At 42.4% G+C, this 18,830-nt stretch overlaps 1 protein-coding gene across 1 annotated transcript in view; it reads right to left on the bottom strand.

Moving 5' to 3' along the window:
• PDXDC1 (pyridoxal dependent decarboxylase domain containing 1) overlaps window positions 1-6,835 on the bottom strand; it is a 435,979-nt gene extending 429,144 nt beyond the window's left edge. Inside the window, exon 1 of the mRNA XM_086941443.1 lies at window positions 6,665-6,835. Within this exon, the coding sequence (XP_086797569.1) occupies window positions 6,665-6,685 (21 nt within the window). The 5' untranslated portion in view covers window positions 6,686-6,835. The remainder of the gene's footprint in view (window positions 1-6,664) is intronic.
• Window positions 6,836-18,830: the final 11,995 nt, after the last annotated feature.

Raw genomic sequence — 18,830 nt, 5'->3', positions numbered from 1 at the left:
TACCAAGTTCACAGAATCTCAGTCCCACAGAACATCTGGGATGCGCTCTACCTGCATTTATAACTCTCAGCCGCCTACAAAATCAGGAAACTGAAAACCTTGAGCCTAACAAACCCTCTGCACTGAGCACATCACCCACTCCCCTCTTTCTGGCAATGTGATACTCCCTAAAATGCGCTGAGTTACCGGCCCCCTCTGCTTTCGAAGAAACCCTGTCTCACACAGAGGATGGGAACTTGCAGACAGCGCCGGGGATCCCAGACACCTCGGCCTTCCCACCGAGGACACAATACCTAATAATACTTTACTTTATTCGATATTGACATATCATAAAAGTACATACATTCATATAAAAACAATTTGGTTAAAAATATACATTTTCATATAGTAGAAGAATAAAACAATATTTACAATAAAAAGCTGTTTAAAGGCAGAATTTAAAGTGCAGTGATAATGAGAAGCATATATAAATTACTAGCAATATATATATATATATATGCTACACTTTATTAGCATTTAAAAACCTAATTTGAGTGAGCCAAGCACTTGACAAATATTTTGCCACTTCGCAGACAATAAGGGAGGATGTTGTAAAGATACAGAGGGCAACCCGGAAATCTCTAACCCCCAGCTCCATACAGACTGGTTTCAACCACCTCAGTCTTGCCCTTTTATAAGTTTTACAACCAAACAGAAAGTGTGGTAAAGATTCTGATTTACAGGGACAGCATGGACATGTGCCGTTTAGGACCCTTGAACCTTTCCAGCGTTCCGTAAATTTATTAAGGGGTAAAATCCCATACCTCATCTTTAAGAAAAGTGATCTATCTCTTGATATTCTGATGAGGTCTAGAAACGGTTCCAGCTTCCTGGTTAGCTTATGTTCAGGAACTGCATGGTTAGGGGGCCCCCAATTCGGATTCCTCCGTTCTTCTGCGTCTACCCATTCCCAGTAAATTTTCTTGACTACTTGCTTTGGGGGAGGGGACTGAGTAGTCCAGAATTCTGTCAAACCCAACTTCGTAACCAGTTGCCTTAGTTTATTTACCCACTGTATTTTACTCGCACTGTTAAAGGTGATTAGTTCATCCAACACCAAAGCATAGTTTGCTAGCTCCGGGGTCCTCCTTAGGCGCACCCAAAACAACAAGGGGCGAAGATGAACTATATCTAAAATAGAGCGTTTGCCCATGTCCGAGAAAAGGGATTTCAGCGGGGTTGAGGTAGGGAGGGATACTAAATCTCTTATAAATTTGTTCTCCGCTCTGACTAAATCTTGAACATTTTCACCATCCCAAAGTTCGGCACCATATGTTGCAGAGGGCAGCGCTCTTCCCTCATACACTGCAAGAGCCGGGGCAATAGGCCTGCTGACTGACAGTCGCTGGCTCCTTAAGATAGCACCTGAGACTCTCTTGAGATTTAAAAGCATCTTGGCCACGTGGGAGTCCCACCTCATTTTGCTGTTTATTCTTATTCCCAGGTAGTCAAACTCCTCTACCACCTCAAGAGATGACCCATTAAGGAAGATATTAATATTTTTGCCTTCTTGGTAGGGGGTAACACCATCAATTTTGTTTTATTAGTATTGATAGTCAATCCACGTTTGTGACAGAACAGACTAAATCTGTCCAGTAACTTTTAGAAAGCAGATGGGGTTTTGGCCAACAGGAGGGTGTTATCTGAGAAGAGGAGTGTTGGTGTTTTCTCCCCTGCCAGGACCGGGGCATCAGCATTGTCCTCCCTCAAATGGTCCACCACCCCATTGACAAAGAGGGAGAACAGTGTTGGGGCCATCACACAGCCCTGGCGCACCCCCCTGTTCACAGGCACCCTCCCTGTTAATTGGCCCTGGGTCCCCCATCTAATCCTGGCATAGCTATCCTCATGGAGTTTGACTATCAATTCCAGAAGATAGCGTGGGAACCCCATATCCTGAAGCACCCTCCAGAGTTTAGCTCGGGGTACTAGATCAAAGGCACTTTTAAGGTCTATAAAGGCCAGGTAAAGGTTCCCCTTCATAACGGTTACTGTCTTCCAGTAAATTGCCCAAAACCTAAATACTTGATCCATAGTGCCCAAATTTTTACGAAAACCTGCTTGGAAGTGGGAAAGTATATTCTCCTCCGCCAACCATCTATCCATCCGATTTACAATAACCCTGCCAACTACTTTCTGCATGGCATCGATTAAACTAATCGGCCTGTAGTTGGCAGGGTCCTCCCTGTCACCTTTTTTAAATATGGTAACCACTTCTGCACCTTTCCACGAGTCGGGCACAGGGTGGCCACCAAGGATCAAATTTATGAGGGGAGCAATGAAAACCAACCACACCTTGGGATCGTATAAATATAGGTCACCCGGTAGCCCATCCGGGCCTGCTGCTTTTGAGGGACACAATACATGAATGCAGAAAGGGCCAGTAGAGAGGAGGAACCAGCAAACACCGCCACGACAGCCACCGCTGAGGTGCAGTCTTTGTGGGGGACCCCCAACCCACAGACACCGCAGGTGGGACGGTATGGCAAAACACCATGTGAACGGTCTACCGCACATAAGTTACAAAGAAAACAAGCATTTGCAATGCAATTGGTCTCGCATTATTAAAGTTTGAGCTATTGGTGTTGCATTATTTATTAATGCCAATAGCTCAAACTTTAATATTGCGAGACCTATTGCATTGCAAATGCTTGTTTATGTTGCTTAGGATATTTTCTATTTGGTGGTTCAAATGTATTACTGTTTTGGTACTGCATCTATTCTTTACACATTCCCCAAGTTAAGCGGGTCTGATGTGTGCCATAGCTAACAGGGGTTAAGCTCTGGTTAATCACATTTGGGGTTTACCCTGATGGAATAGGGTTTTTATTCCTGAAGGAAGGCGTCCACCCACTCTGAATAGTAATTCACTTTCTTACAGCATCCATTTAGCCAGGGGCTGATTCTTTATCCAGAGAGATACTGCAGCTCCGTAACTCCAAGGTGAGTTTGATGGGTCTGCCTTGCCCCTGAGGGATCTGTATACTGGGTGCCTATACTTGCACTTTTCTGTAAAGAGATCCTAGGAGGCTGTGCACCATCCAAGAACTTTCTTCTTCCCTATCCCAGACAGACCGACCAACCAACTTCTGAAAACTGATTTCAAGAAAAATACAGTACAAAATGCCTATTAGCAAAATGATTTCATGTATTCATCCCAGAACAAATTTTTCAATCAATCTCAACATTTTAAACTGTTTCTGGAAGAAACACGATTGGGGAAGGCGCTCTGAAAATGAGAACGACTGTTTGCAGTTAATCACTGTTGAGAATTAATTGGAGGACTGAACTGCCAGTTTCTCTCCTCTGCCAAAGAGTCAATGGCTGCTCTTGAGGCGCTTCCTGTAGTACTTGCACATGCTCACATTACTGCATAGAGCTCCACTTTTTTTGGTGCTGAATATCATGTATGTTATTAGACTGTGTCCAACAAAGTAACACTAATTCCTAGAAGTCTCAGAACAAGCATTTGCAATGCAATAGGTCTAGCATTTATGAGACTTTGAGCTAATGGCATTGTAAAGGACTATGCCTTTTATTTATGTGTTGTTTTAATAAAATGCATTGTCATTTACAATGCCAACAGCTTAAACTCTTGCAAATGCAAACCCTATTGCATTGTAAGTGCATGCTATACATTTTTTTAAAGCGTTAGGAGAGAGCTTAAATGTGCTAGGAGGCTGTAATTAAAGCTTACCGAGCAACAATACACGTAACTGTAGAAATATAGAAATATTGATGTACATAAGCAACGTTCATTTCCCTTTTCCCACTCCTCTCCCTGCGCGTACCCTGAATACCGTAAAGCATTTAACTACATCCTACTGCCAGCAAAGGCCTGTACCCATGTATACATGACAGCCATTTTAGGCACCCTGGCCCTTTTTGCCCGCCTAAGATTAGAATCACCGGCTCCCCTTCTGCGTGTGCACGACCCTGCCCTGAAAGGCAGCCCCTTTTTGCTCGACCCACGCAAACCCCCCATTCCCTCTTGAAGAAGCATCCTTCGCCTTAGCAGGCATAGCCCTCCCCCAGCTGCACCTGACTGCCCCCGCTCTCTCATGTACGGGTCATAAGATCTCTCTCGCTCTCTGTGTGACTCTGTCCTTGTGTCCACCCTGGCTACCCCTCCCTTCTCCTCACGTAGGCAAGTCATAAACCTTCTTTTGCAAGACCCTGCCCTTGAGAGTCGCGGCCGCGCCTGACCAACACCTCCTTCCCTTCCATGAATGCCCCTCTGTTGACAAGTCTCCCCTCTGCGCCTGATTGTCCACGCGGCATGAATACCACTCCTTTGATGACCCTTTCCCCCGAGTCCGGCTGACCACACATGTCCGAGGCCATCGCCTGGGCCAGGAGATACCATTTACTGCCCTTATTGTATGAAGTCACTCCTCTTCAAAGGATCCTCTATTGGTCTTAGCCACCCCACCCCTTGGGCTATGATCAGGCGTACACATCCTACGAAACACTCAGCTGCGTGATTGCCCTCCCCTCTTATCAGCAGGTCAAGGGTCCCCATTGTGAATGTATATGGGTAGGATCACCACGAGGATTATAGGATCACCACGAGGATTATAGGGATGTCTTTCTTTTGCGTCATACATTCCTGATTGTGTTATCAAGTGTTCTGTAGAGTATAAAAACCAGAGTCTCAGCTCACTTGTTAGAGCACCTCCCGAAAGACACTGTGTTTCGTGTCCGAAATGACATGCTCTCCTCATGAGAAATAAACTCTGTTCTTGATTCCTGCTTCCAGCGCCCGTCTCTTTATTTTGGTAACTGATCAATATGGGAGCTAAGAGGCGGTTTGCGCCAGCGGCCTGGGCATCGATAGGATTATGGGCTCGTTTTCCACATAACAGGGGGTGTCACCAAGGGAGGTTACAAAACGAGACCAGGGTCTACAAAGGAGGAACTACTACGCCATTTGACCAATGAAGAGCCACAGTTTACAGTGTACAATGACACAAGCCAATGAAAAATTAGAGTGGGCGGAACTTCAAGTCCCTACCTCAATACAGCATGCCTCAGAGCAGCGCATGCACTGCCCAGGCTCGACCTAAAAATCCTGTATGCTGGAATTTCGTCATCTATTCAACCCAAATCAAAGGCTTCCATAATCCTAAAAGACACTGAATTAGCCCCCCTAAGCACTAGGTGAAGATCTAGCGAGCCTCCTGCAGCAAGTAAAGATGAGAGTAGCTTTGAAACCCATAACTCATGCAAACAAAAACAGGACTTGTACCCTGGTAAACCGCTTCTCCTTTAGCCCAAGGACAGATCTTAGGAGCCCGAAAGAGATTCCACATTGCAGAAGCCTCGGTAAGAGGAGAGATACAGGAAGACCTTGGCTCTTGCCCCACCCAAATGAAAGATCTTTCATCATTAGACAGCATCATCCCTAATTCTCCTTCCTCCAATACTGTCGTTGTATCTTGTGTGCTACTGCCTCGACCCCTCCCAGACAGAGCTTGTATTCTCGAGCCCAGCAAACCTGCTATCAAGAAAATAGGTAAATAATCCTAAAAGCCTCTGCCTCGCTTAAATCAGTGACAAATCTTGTATTCAGAGAATCCCTTTACGCAGTACAGCTAGATACTGAATTCTGCGAGCCTCATCCTCACTCAGTGAATGAAACTTTATCAGGGAAGTCTCTGCACCCAACCATAAAAAATTGATGCTTGTATAGCGCACTATTCACCCGCAAGGGTCTCAAGGCGCTTGTACGAATACCGCTGTGGAACCCATCCTGGCTTTCCCTGTGAGGCGTCCACTCCTGGGCACCCCCAAGGTGGAGGCCAGGCATCCTTAGCGTTGTGGAGATTAAGCAAGCTATTGCCCAGAGTTGCAGAGTGGGACTCCATGATTGGAATAGGCACCGAGGCGAGAATTATCAGGTCCGTGGAATTTTTGAGCCCAAGATCCACCGAGGCGGGGAATTGAACCCTGGTCCCGGGCTAGACCTCTGCATCAGGGTCTGCCGCTCTACTGGGAGTCCTCATTAACCTCAGGAAGACATGTATTGATTCACATAATGGAAAGCTCTGCTTCTAAAGGCGGAAATTCTGCATCCCGCAACTCGCTGCTTATCTTGTTACCCCCGCTCTCCTAGGGACTAATACTATCCATGAATCTTTTGCGCCCCTCCTTCATGCAAAGTTCCTGCAAACCCTTGGCACACCACTCCCACAGGACATGAGCCTGCATACTGGGAGCAACTGCCTTCAGGAACCTTATCCTGTATTCCTGGAGTCTCGGCTTTCACTCCCTGTGGAAGACAGTGGCGATATGTTAAGATGCTTTGTACGCGCCTAACCCACCCCAAAGGGCACGCCACCTTCGGCTAACTGATCTGAAGTAAACTACTTCTCAAAATGGTTACCATAACATTAATTCATGTCTTCATTCCAGGACACAATTACCAGTAGCTATCTTTGAAATATTTTCAGGTGACAGCGTGCTTGCGAGTTGGTGCAATTTTAAAAATTAGATACGCCACCATTAATCAGCCTCTAAAGTTCACAGAGAAATCAGCTGTCACTGTCAGTCTCTCTCCCCCCACTAAACAGTTCGTCTTCACTCGCGCAATCTTCTTGCCCCCGTGGTCCCTGTGCGCGCTCACCTTGTCCGTGGAGGGTTCCATGCTGCAAGGGGCGTGGGGTTATCTCGGTGTCCCACAGAGTCCTGCGGTGGCTACGACTGCTTGAATTATCCGCTTGCACTTCCGCCTGCTGTCTCCCGTTTCCACGCTGGCAGCGCTGACGTTACCAAGCAGCTGAGCTCGTTCAACCGCGAAAGGGTGAGGTGGAGGCATCTTGGCACAGAGAGGCTTCCGTAGCCGTAGAATATTTGCTACCACGAATTGGTTAAACAAATACAGACGGGCCAATGAGGGGAAAAAAGGGAACTACAGCTAGGCCACTAGCCTCATTCAGGAGAAAAAGACGGCAATTGTAGAGCAGAAATGTATTTCCCATCTTCCGCCTAAATTTGACTAATAAAAGATAATTCGGATATTTAAACTACAGAAAGGAGAATTTAAATTATTGACTATTTGTTGAAGAAGAAAAAATTACTATTCTTGACGTAATTCATTATTTGTATAGCTCGTATGAAAAGTACAAAACGGTTCGTTTCTGAATTAAAATTAGAAGCCTTTTTTCAGACTGAATCCAACGAAATTCGGCTTTAATGTTTAATTCGGGAGATGGACGTTGCATTTATCTTTCTGTCCGGATGGTTTCGAGTACACTGCCGTATAGTCCTTCTTTCGTTTTCATAGTTGATTGAAATACTGTTCACGCTCAGGGGTCGCCAACCTTTTCTGTAGCGAGACTGCGAGAGCTACACCTGACCCTGCTCGTTCTGATAGGGCACGAAGGATCATTAGCAATTATATATTTTGTGAGGCACATGCAAACTTCATTGTATTCTATAAGTAAACATATCTCGACAGTGACCATCACACTGTAAATCAGACAGTAATGACACACATTAATGCATGATTAGACTGCTTTAAGAAACTAGGCACTTTTTAAACAAAGGATGAAATACAGAAATAAACATTGTACGACGAAGGCGAGGTAGAAATCAAAAGCAAGTAGAGGGAGAACAAGGATGAGAGGAAGGAGACTGAGAGAAAAGGCGAGGGATAAATAAACGAAAGGAAGAATGAAGGGAAGGAAAAAAAAACAATTGAGAGACAGAAAGAAAAAGATGACTGAAACAAGGAAATATAAAAACACTGAGCAAAGGAAAGAAAGGAGAGCAAGCAGAGTACAAGTTGAGCAGGAAACGTAAACAAAGGTAGAGCAAGAAAAAAACTATGGTGAAATAAAGAGAAAAACAGGGAAGGAGAGTAAGGTGAGAATGAAAGCAGGAGGACATGAATGAGGGGAAGAGGGAAGTACAAGAAAGGAGGAAAGGAAAGAAAACAAAAGAAAGACAAGAAATGGAAAAGAAAGAATGAAAAAAGAAACAAGGCAAAGAAGAGAAGTTTTACAGTGAAAGAAGGACAAGCATTTGCAATGCAATAGGTCTCGCATTTGCGAGTGTTTGAGCTATTGGCATTGTAAATGACAATGCCTTTTATTTATGTCTTAAGAAACTCCTGTAAGTACAAAGTGCGTGTTTACGCTCTGCTGTTTGCAGGTTTTCAAAACACATAAAAAAGGCACTGTCATTTACAATGCCAATAGGTCTTTCATGTATTTTTGTTGGAGATGCTTTATGAATGTTAACTTATTTACAGTTCATACAGTGAAAACATAGCATGTTTAAACCCTAACTCCAGTCACACAGATAATGAAATTACAAATCTTGCTCAATGCAAAGGTAGATTAACATCAGCAACAGCCATCAAATATTCCAACAATGTTAAAGTTTTCACACGGCAGTCACAAAATCACCATTTTACCATGTCACTTTGCTCCTTGCCTTTTTCCCCTTTAAAGATTCCTATGATTCCATAGCGGTCCTGGCAGTACAAGTGTTCTATTAGGGTAAATGATTGGAATCCTCAAATCCGCCCGTGCCTTTCTATATTTCAATTACAGTGCTATTCGAGTTAGAAAACATTCTCAGTTGAACCCTTCCTGACTGGTATTAAAAGCATTGTTTTTTCCAACAGATAATTGATCTATTGGTCCACTTTCTACTATTGCAGGTTGAATTAACAACTTATATATACTCTAATATCCAGTTAGAAGCCTTTGCATCAGGAAAAATAGCTGCATTTTACCTGTTGACTTGCACTGTAAATAAAAGTTAAAAAGCATCAATTTTTAGGGACCAAAAATCATTATTGTAAAGTCAAAGAGCAATCGACAGCAACCTTTACTGGTTGGGAGGTATGTATATCATTATGCGTTCGGCCTATTCAATCTCACTAACACGCATTAACCTATACTCACCATGAACTTACGAAAATGAAAACTGTACCCAGTATTTATTTACCATTGTAGTTAAACAGCAAAATATACTACTGGTTTTAAAAAGCGCAGGTTCCAATTCCCTGTAAAAAGTATTAACATGTTCCCAGCATGGAAGGGGAAAAAAACACTTACCCCATGAGTTAATTCTGAAGTGTAAACGAAGCGGGACCAGAGACGCATATGGCTGAGTTGAGTGTTTTCCTGTTGCGACGCACTAGGTGCTTGTTGCCTTAGCATTGGCTGAGGCACTGAGGAACCTTTCCTGCTGCCAAGAGGGGTACATTGGGCTGCGAGTTGAGAGCTTCAGGGAGGGATAATAGTAACAAGTCCCCCTCACGATCTACAAAAATGTTAACCCGTTACCCGCGCCTCCACTCCTGCAGTGCTATGAATGCTGTAAATGTAATAATAATGAACTTCTCTTAAAGCACGGCAGGAAGGGGCTGTGTGCAGCGGCTGCCATAATAATGCACTTATATTAAATCGCGGCAGGAAGGGGCTGTGTGCGGCGGCCGCCATAAAAATGCACTTATATTAAATCGTACAAGGAGGGGGCTGTGTGCAGTGGCCACTATTGTTAATTGTACTCCCATGTTATTGTAAAAACGGGTGCTGTGCTGTAACTTAAAGCACGGCGCCCGGACCGGAGGAGGGTGCGTGCGGCAGCCGCCATTGTTAAGTGTGGCCAGTGCCCTTAAACAAACCAGCACTGATGAGCGGCAGGGACAGCCAAAGGAAGTTACAAGATATAAGTACTGGACGGCAAACGCAATCACACATGAGGTAATGGTGGGAGAGATCACAGCACAGACTGCAGCACGTAGCTGCCTCTATGTCGATTGAAGCATTTTTTTTAAAAACAGCGGCATGAGGTAATGGGGGGTGGAGGGCACCGCACGGACTGCAGCACGTAGGGGGCACCGCAAGACAGGAGCTGGATTAGTAGCACAGTGAAGGCCAGCAGTAAGAAAAGAGTTTGTCCAACCAACAGAGATGCCTTCAAAGCGTAACGTAACTGTACTTGGCCGGTGCTCTGCAGTCTTCAAGGGAAGTGACGTATTGGCTGCAGGAACCAGTCAGGAGGCAGTGCGGAAGATTGACAGTGGAGTCAGCGTATGGTAAGTTGCAGGCGGGAAAAAAGTTGTTTTATAGATAACTGCAGGGCTTGCAGACAGTGCATGCATGCTGATGCTCAACCAAAAAAAGCAGAGAAAGCGAGGGGAACAAACAAAACAAGCATTTGCATTGCAATATATCTCGCATTACTGAAAGTTTGAGCTATTGGCGTTGGATTATTATTTACAATACCAATTGTTCAAACTTTCAGTAACGTGAGACCTGTTGCATTGCAAATGCTTGTTTTGTTCTGATCTTGTGAGCTACTCAAAAACAAGCATTTACGTGCTACGTGGCTGACATAGGTGATGCGGATATGGCGGTTGTGGTAGATGGGTTAAACTGCAAATTAGATGGGTGTTGGGAAATGGAGGATGGAACATGCGCCCTTAGGAAACAGCGCTGTGCCAACAAAAATGTAAACAACATTAGCATGCCACACTTTATAAAAATATATAAATTAGAATTTTTTTTTTTGATGAGCCATCAGGCGACAAAGTGCTTACACTAATCACAATAACAATAACAACACAATACTCTACATAGTGTTTGCTTTATTCTCTGGAACAGCTAGTGAACGGAAGCTGTACTGAAAGAATTCAGTACATAACTAGTTAAGCACAGGCAGGAGCAGTACAATCTTACCTTATACACAAGTAGAGGAGTCAGGCAGCCTGAAGTGGATAAACCAAGCGTACAGGCAGCAATGGGAGGGAGATATCAGTCCTTTACAGCATAGAAAGCTGAATCATGTTCAGCTTAGGAGTCCACTATCAGTAGCCAAAGTCTGTCCATTCACTCATACTGGAGCCTCACCTTGCAGGTCAGAAATATCTGGTTCAAATATCAACAGCAGACACCCAGACTGGCAACTGAACACCTTTGGCCTAATTCGATAACCAACAAGCATTTTCAGTGCAATTGGTCTGGCATTACTGTAAGTTTGAGGTATGGGCATTGCATTATTATTTGTAAGCATGTATGTGTTATGTGGCCAACATGAGTCGAGTGATTAGGGAGGGGGTTGGGGGAGGGATAAAGCTGCAAATAGAAAGGATGTTTGGAGACGGAGGACGGAACAGGCACCCTCAGAAATCAGCACTGTGCCAAGAAAAATACACAACAAGCTTGGTGTGCCACATTTCATAAAAAATATAAATAAAAAAAGAAGGATTTTGGCAGAGTGCGCTATAAGAATGTCATGCGGCAGGCATATGTGCTGCATTAAAAAAAAAGGATTTGCACGAGCCACCCTACAAGGAAGTCGCGCCACCGCCATTATTAAAGTTTAAACACTCCATGCTACCCCGGAGATAAGAGAATTAAAAAAAAGAAAGGCACGCAGCCGCCATGAATGTCAGGTTTGGCGTGCCTTGCTGCATACAAAAATGCAATGAAAAAAAAAGGATTTGGATGAGTCGCACAATAAGAAAGTTGCTCGGCTGCCATTATTGAAGCTCCAACACGGTATGAAAGAGTGCTTCAAAAAGAAAATAATGCATAAATGGCAAATAACAGATCCTGAGTCACAAAACATGTATGGGAGCAGTCCTTGTGGGAGGGCACAACAGGAGAAAAGGCGGTAATAAGGAGGGACTAGAAAAGAGATCAACCAAAGAAACATAAGCATTTGGAAAAGACAGTTAAAGGAGGCAATTAAAAACATGGGCAGAGCTTAATGCCCATATCCTGAATACAGCATGTCTCAAAGAGACAGCACAAGCGCTGCCTAGGCAAGACCTAAACATTGAGAAAGGAAAGTGTAGAAAAGCATAGGGAAAAAGGAGTCACTAACAAAACATAGATGGACAGAAGAGAGGGGGAAAATAATTAAAGTAGCAAAAGAAGGAAACCAAGAAGTAGCAACAGAATGAAAGTGAAAGAGAAGATAAAGAAAAGTAACAAAGAAAGACTTTTTCAGACGAAAGCCGGTGACTTGGTCTGGCATTTTTAGCTGCACAGGCCCCACAGAAAGCGGTACACTGTGTATTACAGCTTCTTATTGTCATAATCAGTACACAGGTAATTATCTTGTGCGAGCATCTCAGAAGTTGCCAGAGATCCACTTGTAGCTTCTTAAGGACCAGCTGGAGACCTGCCCTTGATAAAAAGCAAATTTTATAGGCCTTGGTTTGCTGAATTAAAAAAAAGCAGAGACAAAGTTTGCCTGAAACAGACTTGTAACTATAACCTAAAACCTCTTCGACATATGGTACATCTGCACTTCACTGCCTGGATCTCAAATATCCTGATTTCAGCCACACAGACTTGCCTGACCTGCCATTATGTTAATACTGTACACAACCCATCATCATTCCAGACGCAATTTGAAAATTTGAAATATTCTTGGTGAACGTTTTAAACAAAGCATAAAAATGCATGGAAAACGTTTGTATACTATACTTGGGTGTCATGCAGCAGTACAGAGAAGTGCAGGTACACTTCCTTTCAAATTAAAGAAATGCAGGTACTCAGTAACAGAGAGTACTTGTTCGTTTAAAGCACTGCTTATAGTGTACTTGCCAACATTTTAAAAAAGAAAAGAGGGATGTAGTAAAAAAAAAAACCCAGGGGAATTTATCTTCCTTATTGACTAACATTTAAATGGAGTAAATTGTAGGTGGGAGACATGTAGTAATGCTTAGGTTATGCTTAGTTATACTTTTAAATGTTCATGTCTCAATTGTAAGTACATATTCTTATTTAGAACCTTCTTCCTTAGAAATCTAAGAATGTGTTCTGGATGTTTCCTGGTTGCCTAGCACACGGGTCAGTTGCTGCTGGCTTTCTTGTGGGTAGGACGTTATATGTACTGTATCCTGAATAAAGAAGATACTTCAATCAAAATACCGACTCAGAAGTACTTTTTTCACACTGGCGACGATCGCAGGATTTTCAAACGATTCAAGATGAGATATTGATATGCTCTACAATCAAGCATCTTCTTTCAACTGATATACAAGAACCCGAGTGAGTAGGAATTCATCTTCTGATTTATAACGTCCTAACACAACTATGCTGAAACTACAAGGTACTGTTCTCTTATTTTACTGATTTTCAGCCTGTCTAGACTCTTCACACATTGCCTCGTCTCTGTGAATTTCCAATTTCACTAGTTTAATTGAGGCATAACTGCGCTGAAGTTTATGATTTCTAATACCTCCTGGAAACGTCGTTTTGACTGTGGGAATTGTTAATTTTAAACAAGAAAAAGACTGGGTATCTCACTTGGCATTGTTTAAATACTAGCGCTCGAGCCTTACCGACGTATGCTGCATCGGACAGAAGTTTTATTCCTTTCATCGTTCTGCAGTGCATTCGGCACTTCTTCATACAACTTCTTTCTAAGTCATTCGACGTTCAGCGTGATTACGTGTCTTTACACCTTGACACGATTTGTTGAGACTCATTGCCTAGTTACCATGATGCTTTGGTGCAGTGACGAGGACAGCTAATCAACGTTTGATTTTGTTTGTTAACAAATTCAGCTTTAACGTACTGATTCGCAGAGTCAATCTTCATTTCTAGCCTTTACCTGGAAGTGGTTGGTTACCATGAAGCTTCGGTGCACTGATGCGCACAGCTAATCAACCCTTGAAACTGCTTCCTACTTAATTACAATTTAAGATTTAACGTGCTGATGCGCACAGCCAATTTTCATTCTTGTGTTCAACTGGAAGTTTAATGCGCTGATGCACACAGCAGATTTCATTCTTGTGTTCAGCTTGAAGTTTTCTGCGCTGATGCGCACAGCGGATTCTAAAAAAAGGGTTTATTCTAGGTTAACAAGTAAACTACACTGTTAATTTGTATTTTATTAACATATACACTTCAGTTTTCTAGCTGCACGCTGATACGCACAGCTTTTCTGATCATCTGGTGTATCTCAGCTGTTGTTTGATGTTGCAAGTTACACGCTGATATACACAGCTTTCCCGTTCATTGTGTGCACTTCAGTTCTTTCAATTATCATTGATGTAACGCGTTATTACAACATTCATGTGTCAATCACTGTAAAAAAAAAACTTGCTGATACACACAGACTATATCTACGTGCTGTTTCATGTTAAAATTCATAAGCAATACTCTCGTTCTGACTACAAGTAGTATACTATTATTATAATAATTTCACAATACTTATTTACTTATATACCTATCTTATTATATCTATCTTGATTAATACATATATATACATATAGGTGTGAACAAGATTACATGGTACTCGAAACGCGTCGCCTGAAAGGTCTTTAATAAATTTAACATCTTGCCTGAAGTTGTGGGGTCTGTTTCCTTCTTTTGCCACGCTGTCGGCGTGTAGGTTTGAGGATTTGCTGTGCATATATACATATATATATATTTTATTTTTCTTCTTGACTTTATGCAGAATGTTAAATCACCACCTTTCTTGCTATCAAATCCAGGTGAACCTAATATAAGATGGTCAAAATAGAAAAAGGTGTTCTTAAATTATGCAAGAGTTTGTGGCGTATCATTAAGCGCTGAAAGTAAATCCGCGTTGCTGTAGTGAATCAGCCACTTTAGTGGTCTGATGCTCTGTGATGACCCTCGGTCACCACCATTGTGTACAGACTTTAGTGTGCTATGTTACCTTAGCCTTAATGTAGGATGGTCTTGCATATACCTATTTCTCTTCTGTTCTATACTCTTGCTGTTTTTCAGTAGAATAATCTTGCCAAAGAATAGAAGGTATGGGATGTCGAGGTGCCGTGTTGGTGATGGTGCACACATGTGCTCCATAGTGGATACTGAGGAATTAAGTGCATAGTGTTATTTGAGTTAGGTGAATTATGACTTTAGCCTATTGGCTTGGATGTGGTCTAATATCATTCTGTTTTCCAAGTAGTAAAGGCCTATGCTTGAGCAACTCCATATTCTAAACTGCAGCCATCTTCTGAGCCTCTTTAGGTGAGAGGTTATATTTTAGTTTCCATGTGTTGTTCACCAGCAGTGAACCAGAGCGGACCGGTTCTTTATCGGAAGAATGTGCTCTCTCGATGCCGAAGTCATAGAAAAACGCTTGGCCAGCTGCTTGTTGAATCCTCTCTAATGGGTAATTGTTGATACGGAAGGGAAATTGGCTCCTAGCAGGTATGTCTAAATTCTAAGTATTCTATCCAATACATTGCTAGGAGGAGCATGCGCTGTGTACCCTCTCAGATGGGGAGGTGTTGTGATTTGCTGCATACCCTCTCGGATGGGGAGGTGTTGTGACTTGTTGTTATTTGCGAGCTCCTCGGCAATGTTCTTATATGTTGTCAGTGTTTATTCCTTTCTTGGGTAAGTATTGTGAAATGAGGTGTCTTTCTGGATCATGAGAAAGGATGTGGTAAGTAATGGCCTGGTGACTGACAGAAGCACCAAAACATACAGAGAAGTAGGTCATTACAATTTGGCGTAGTCGGCAGGATATGAACGTTCATTTAAAAGGGGAAAATATTGATTTTTTTTTAGCAATTGAAAGCAGACTCTCAGATATCAGTTGATTTATTTGCATGGGGGTAGCCTATATGGTGTTCTGGCTCATGAGTGAGCTAATTGTGTTCGGTTGAACGAGAATTGCTGTGTGTTTAAATGTGTTTTATTTAAAGGGCTTGTGAATAGCTTTTTTACGTTAGGCAGAAAGGGCTGGATCCCTCTAAATTGTTCAGTAAAAGGTGCATTTAAAATGTGTTCAGCTGCAACATGAATGTAAGATCTCAGAATATAACCCTGAAAGGTGGGATGATGTTTCAGACAGTGATAGTGGGGTTATTTTTAATGTGTTGTTTAATATGCATCCACAATTGTGTGAGGATATGCCTTTGCAAACAGGATTAAATGTGTATGATTCAGAGGTCAAAAATGTTACAGAAAATCTAGTCAGGTTGCCAATTGCACAGGCTGTTTTAATTAATTCTTCCGAAGAGAGTTTTCAGTCAGAAAGGAATGTGCAGGAAGATAAGCAGACCAGTGTTTTAGAATTAACGATCACCGGTTGTGGAGATAAATCAGACCTAACAGTGCATGATAAACTTTGCATTAAAAGAAAAATGCAACCATATGATTTTGAGAGTGAACAACAGCAAACTGTGTACAATAAGTATGATTGGTTCCAAGATTCAAAAATATTTTGTGATTTTACCCAAAAGCAATGTGGCCCTTTTAGGGAAGAAAGAAGTCAAATGCCCATGGCTCTGTGCCTTTGCACACTAAAAGATACTGGACAGAACAGCGTGAGAGAAAATGTGATTTGCTTATGAGAGATTGCATTGGTTATTAAATGGCCTATATAGACAGAAAAGCAGTTTGGTAGGATTTCACAGAAGCAGGGTTGGTGACCCCAATAACTAATGGTTAAAATGATTTTATGTAGCTGGTGCACAAATGCGATAGTTCTTTGCCCATGACAGTTGACTGTTACAAATTAAACAAACATATACCTTCTTTGACTGATGCTGTCCCAGATATTGTTACAGAAGTAACATGAGACTTTGTATGTGACTTTTTAATGTTGCCAATTATTTACAAATGATAGTTTAAATTTGCCTGAATTACCTAGACAGAAGTGCAGAGCATTTAGACATAGAAGACAGGGTTTTGCTGGAGGTCAGGAGAGGTTAACGCTGTTTTTGTCTGAGACAAGAGAAGAGTTTTTAAACTGTGTGACATGTCTTCCTTAAAAGAAAAGGTGCATGTATTTAAACTTGAGCTGCTGAGTAGGTTGTTTTGGTGTATTCCATCTAAGAACGGAAAGTTCCACAGTTTTGGGCTGTGAGCATTTAATTGGGAAGGATTTACAAGTTAGGAAAAGAATATTGTATGCGGACTAGTTTGTCTTGACCTTGGTGAGATAACATGGCATTCCACAGCCTTTCTCTCTCAGACAGCTTTTGATGAAGGGAGGGGCTGGCTAGAGGAGAAGGCAGCAGTGAGCAGAGACGTCTCTGCTTGTTATGATTGGCAATGGACCAATTTTGGTCCGCGAAGCTCTGCAAGGGAGGGGCCATCACAGCCCCTTGCCACAGCAGAAGGAGCTAGCTTCCTTTAATTGGATGTATGGGGGGCTTGCAAATGAGCAGGCTTCCTCCCCACCTCAGACAGGAGCAGAGGAAAGTTGGCAGGCGTGCATGACGCTTCAGCCTTGTAAGAGATAAAATGCAGACAGTAGCAGAGAGCAGAACTGTCTCTTTCGCAAAGCCTATTGTAAGGGAGGGGTCATCTGGCTAGGAGCGAGTGTAGAGTGAAGCAGCTGCCCCAGCCCTTCTGACCGTGTAATAAAAAATTAGATTTTGCCCAAATAAACTTAGAGAATATAATGCAGGTAGCATTCTTAAGCTATTCCCCAGATCTAGAGGAGAGCTTTGCAGACAGAAATTAAAATATTTGACTTTTAGAGATGTAAAATAAAAATGTGTGCTTTTGAATTGGAGTTTATTGCAAGATGAGTGATACTTGTTTATCGTTTCAGATTGCCAGATTGTGCCGGGATATGAGTGACGCCTCCCCCCCCTCCTTTCCTTTTTTATTTTCGTTTGTTATTTTCTGTGTGTGTGTGGCCCCCCTCCCAAGCCTGGAGCCAGACCGGACGGTGGAAGGTGATGTCCTGTGGCTGATGGCGGACGGGAGATGATGATCTATGGAGAACGAGATCAGATGGGGTTCTTCCTTGGCGAGGGGATACTGATAGAGATGGATTCCAGAGGGCTGTCCTCTACACAGATGGACTGCTTCTTTCTAAGCGAAGAAGGGATCAGCAGAGTGTGCTACAATTGGAACTGTCCCCTTCAAGTGAGACTGACTTTTAAAGCATGAGAGCTGTGTGTCTTTCGCACAGGAGAGCTGCTTATGCACCCTGACAAGAGACAGCTGTGTTTTTGTTTTCTTTTTTTACACAGAAAATAACTCTTTTTTTTAATAGAGACACTTTGCTGCAATTGGAGTAGATATTTTCTGAGCTACAGTTAGCTGCCTTGGAAGTAGAATTTGCAGTTTAATCATTAGAGGTGCAAATGATACAAGCATCCAGATGGTTCTGAATTATGTTTAGATATTTCACCTGAGTTATTGTTTTAGGTAATGCAGTCTTTGCCTGCTACATAGTGGTCATATGTGATGAAGTTTAACAAAAAGACAAAAATAGAAAACCAGTTAGTCATGATCTGCTTTGAATTCAATGTTTTTGTGTAGCCACTTCAGCACAAGAGTTGCTGATTCAAAATATGCTTTTTAACAGTTGTGTTTTTGATTCTGAAATGCAGTTTTTCACTTGTAGGTACTCTTTCAAATATGGCCTACAGTTTTGTGTCTTTCATTCTGAAAAGTTAGTTTTACATGGTTTTGCTTTTAAATGAGACATGCAGTGTTTCAATGACAATCAGATTTTCAGTTAGATTTTATTCAGTTGCTGGTTATTCTGCGTTGACCACTTTTACAGTTAACAGAAACTGTGCCCCAGTGATAGTTTTGTTTTTCAGTCATGATATTCAGTTGCTTGTTACTTTGCAATAATGCACATTTTGCAGTTAAAAGATGCAGTAATTCATTCATAGCTGTGCCTTTAGTTCAGTGATTTTATTTTTGATATATGTGAATGGTGATGTTCAAGGGTCATGGGGTGCAATGTATGAATCAGCCACTTTAGTGGTCTGATGCTCTGTGATGACCCAAGATCACCACCATTGTGTACTGACTTTAGTGTGCTATGCTACCTTCGCCTTAATGTAGGATGGTCTTGCATAT

Source organism: Lissotriton vulgaris, chromosome 10, assembly GCF_964263255.1.
Source record: "Lissotriton vulgaris chromosome 10, aLisVul1.2, whole genome shotgun sequence".
Taxonomy (NCBI): Eukaryota; Metazoa; Chordata; class Amphibia; order Caudata; family Salamandridae; genus Lissotriton; species Lissotriton vulgaris.
The sequence above is the reverse complement of the archived record's forward strand: the minus strand, read 5'-3'. Positions and strand labels throughout refer to the sequence as shown.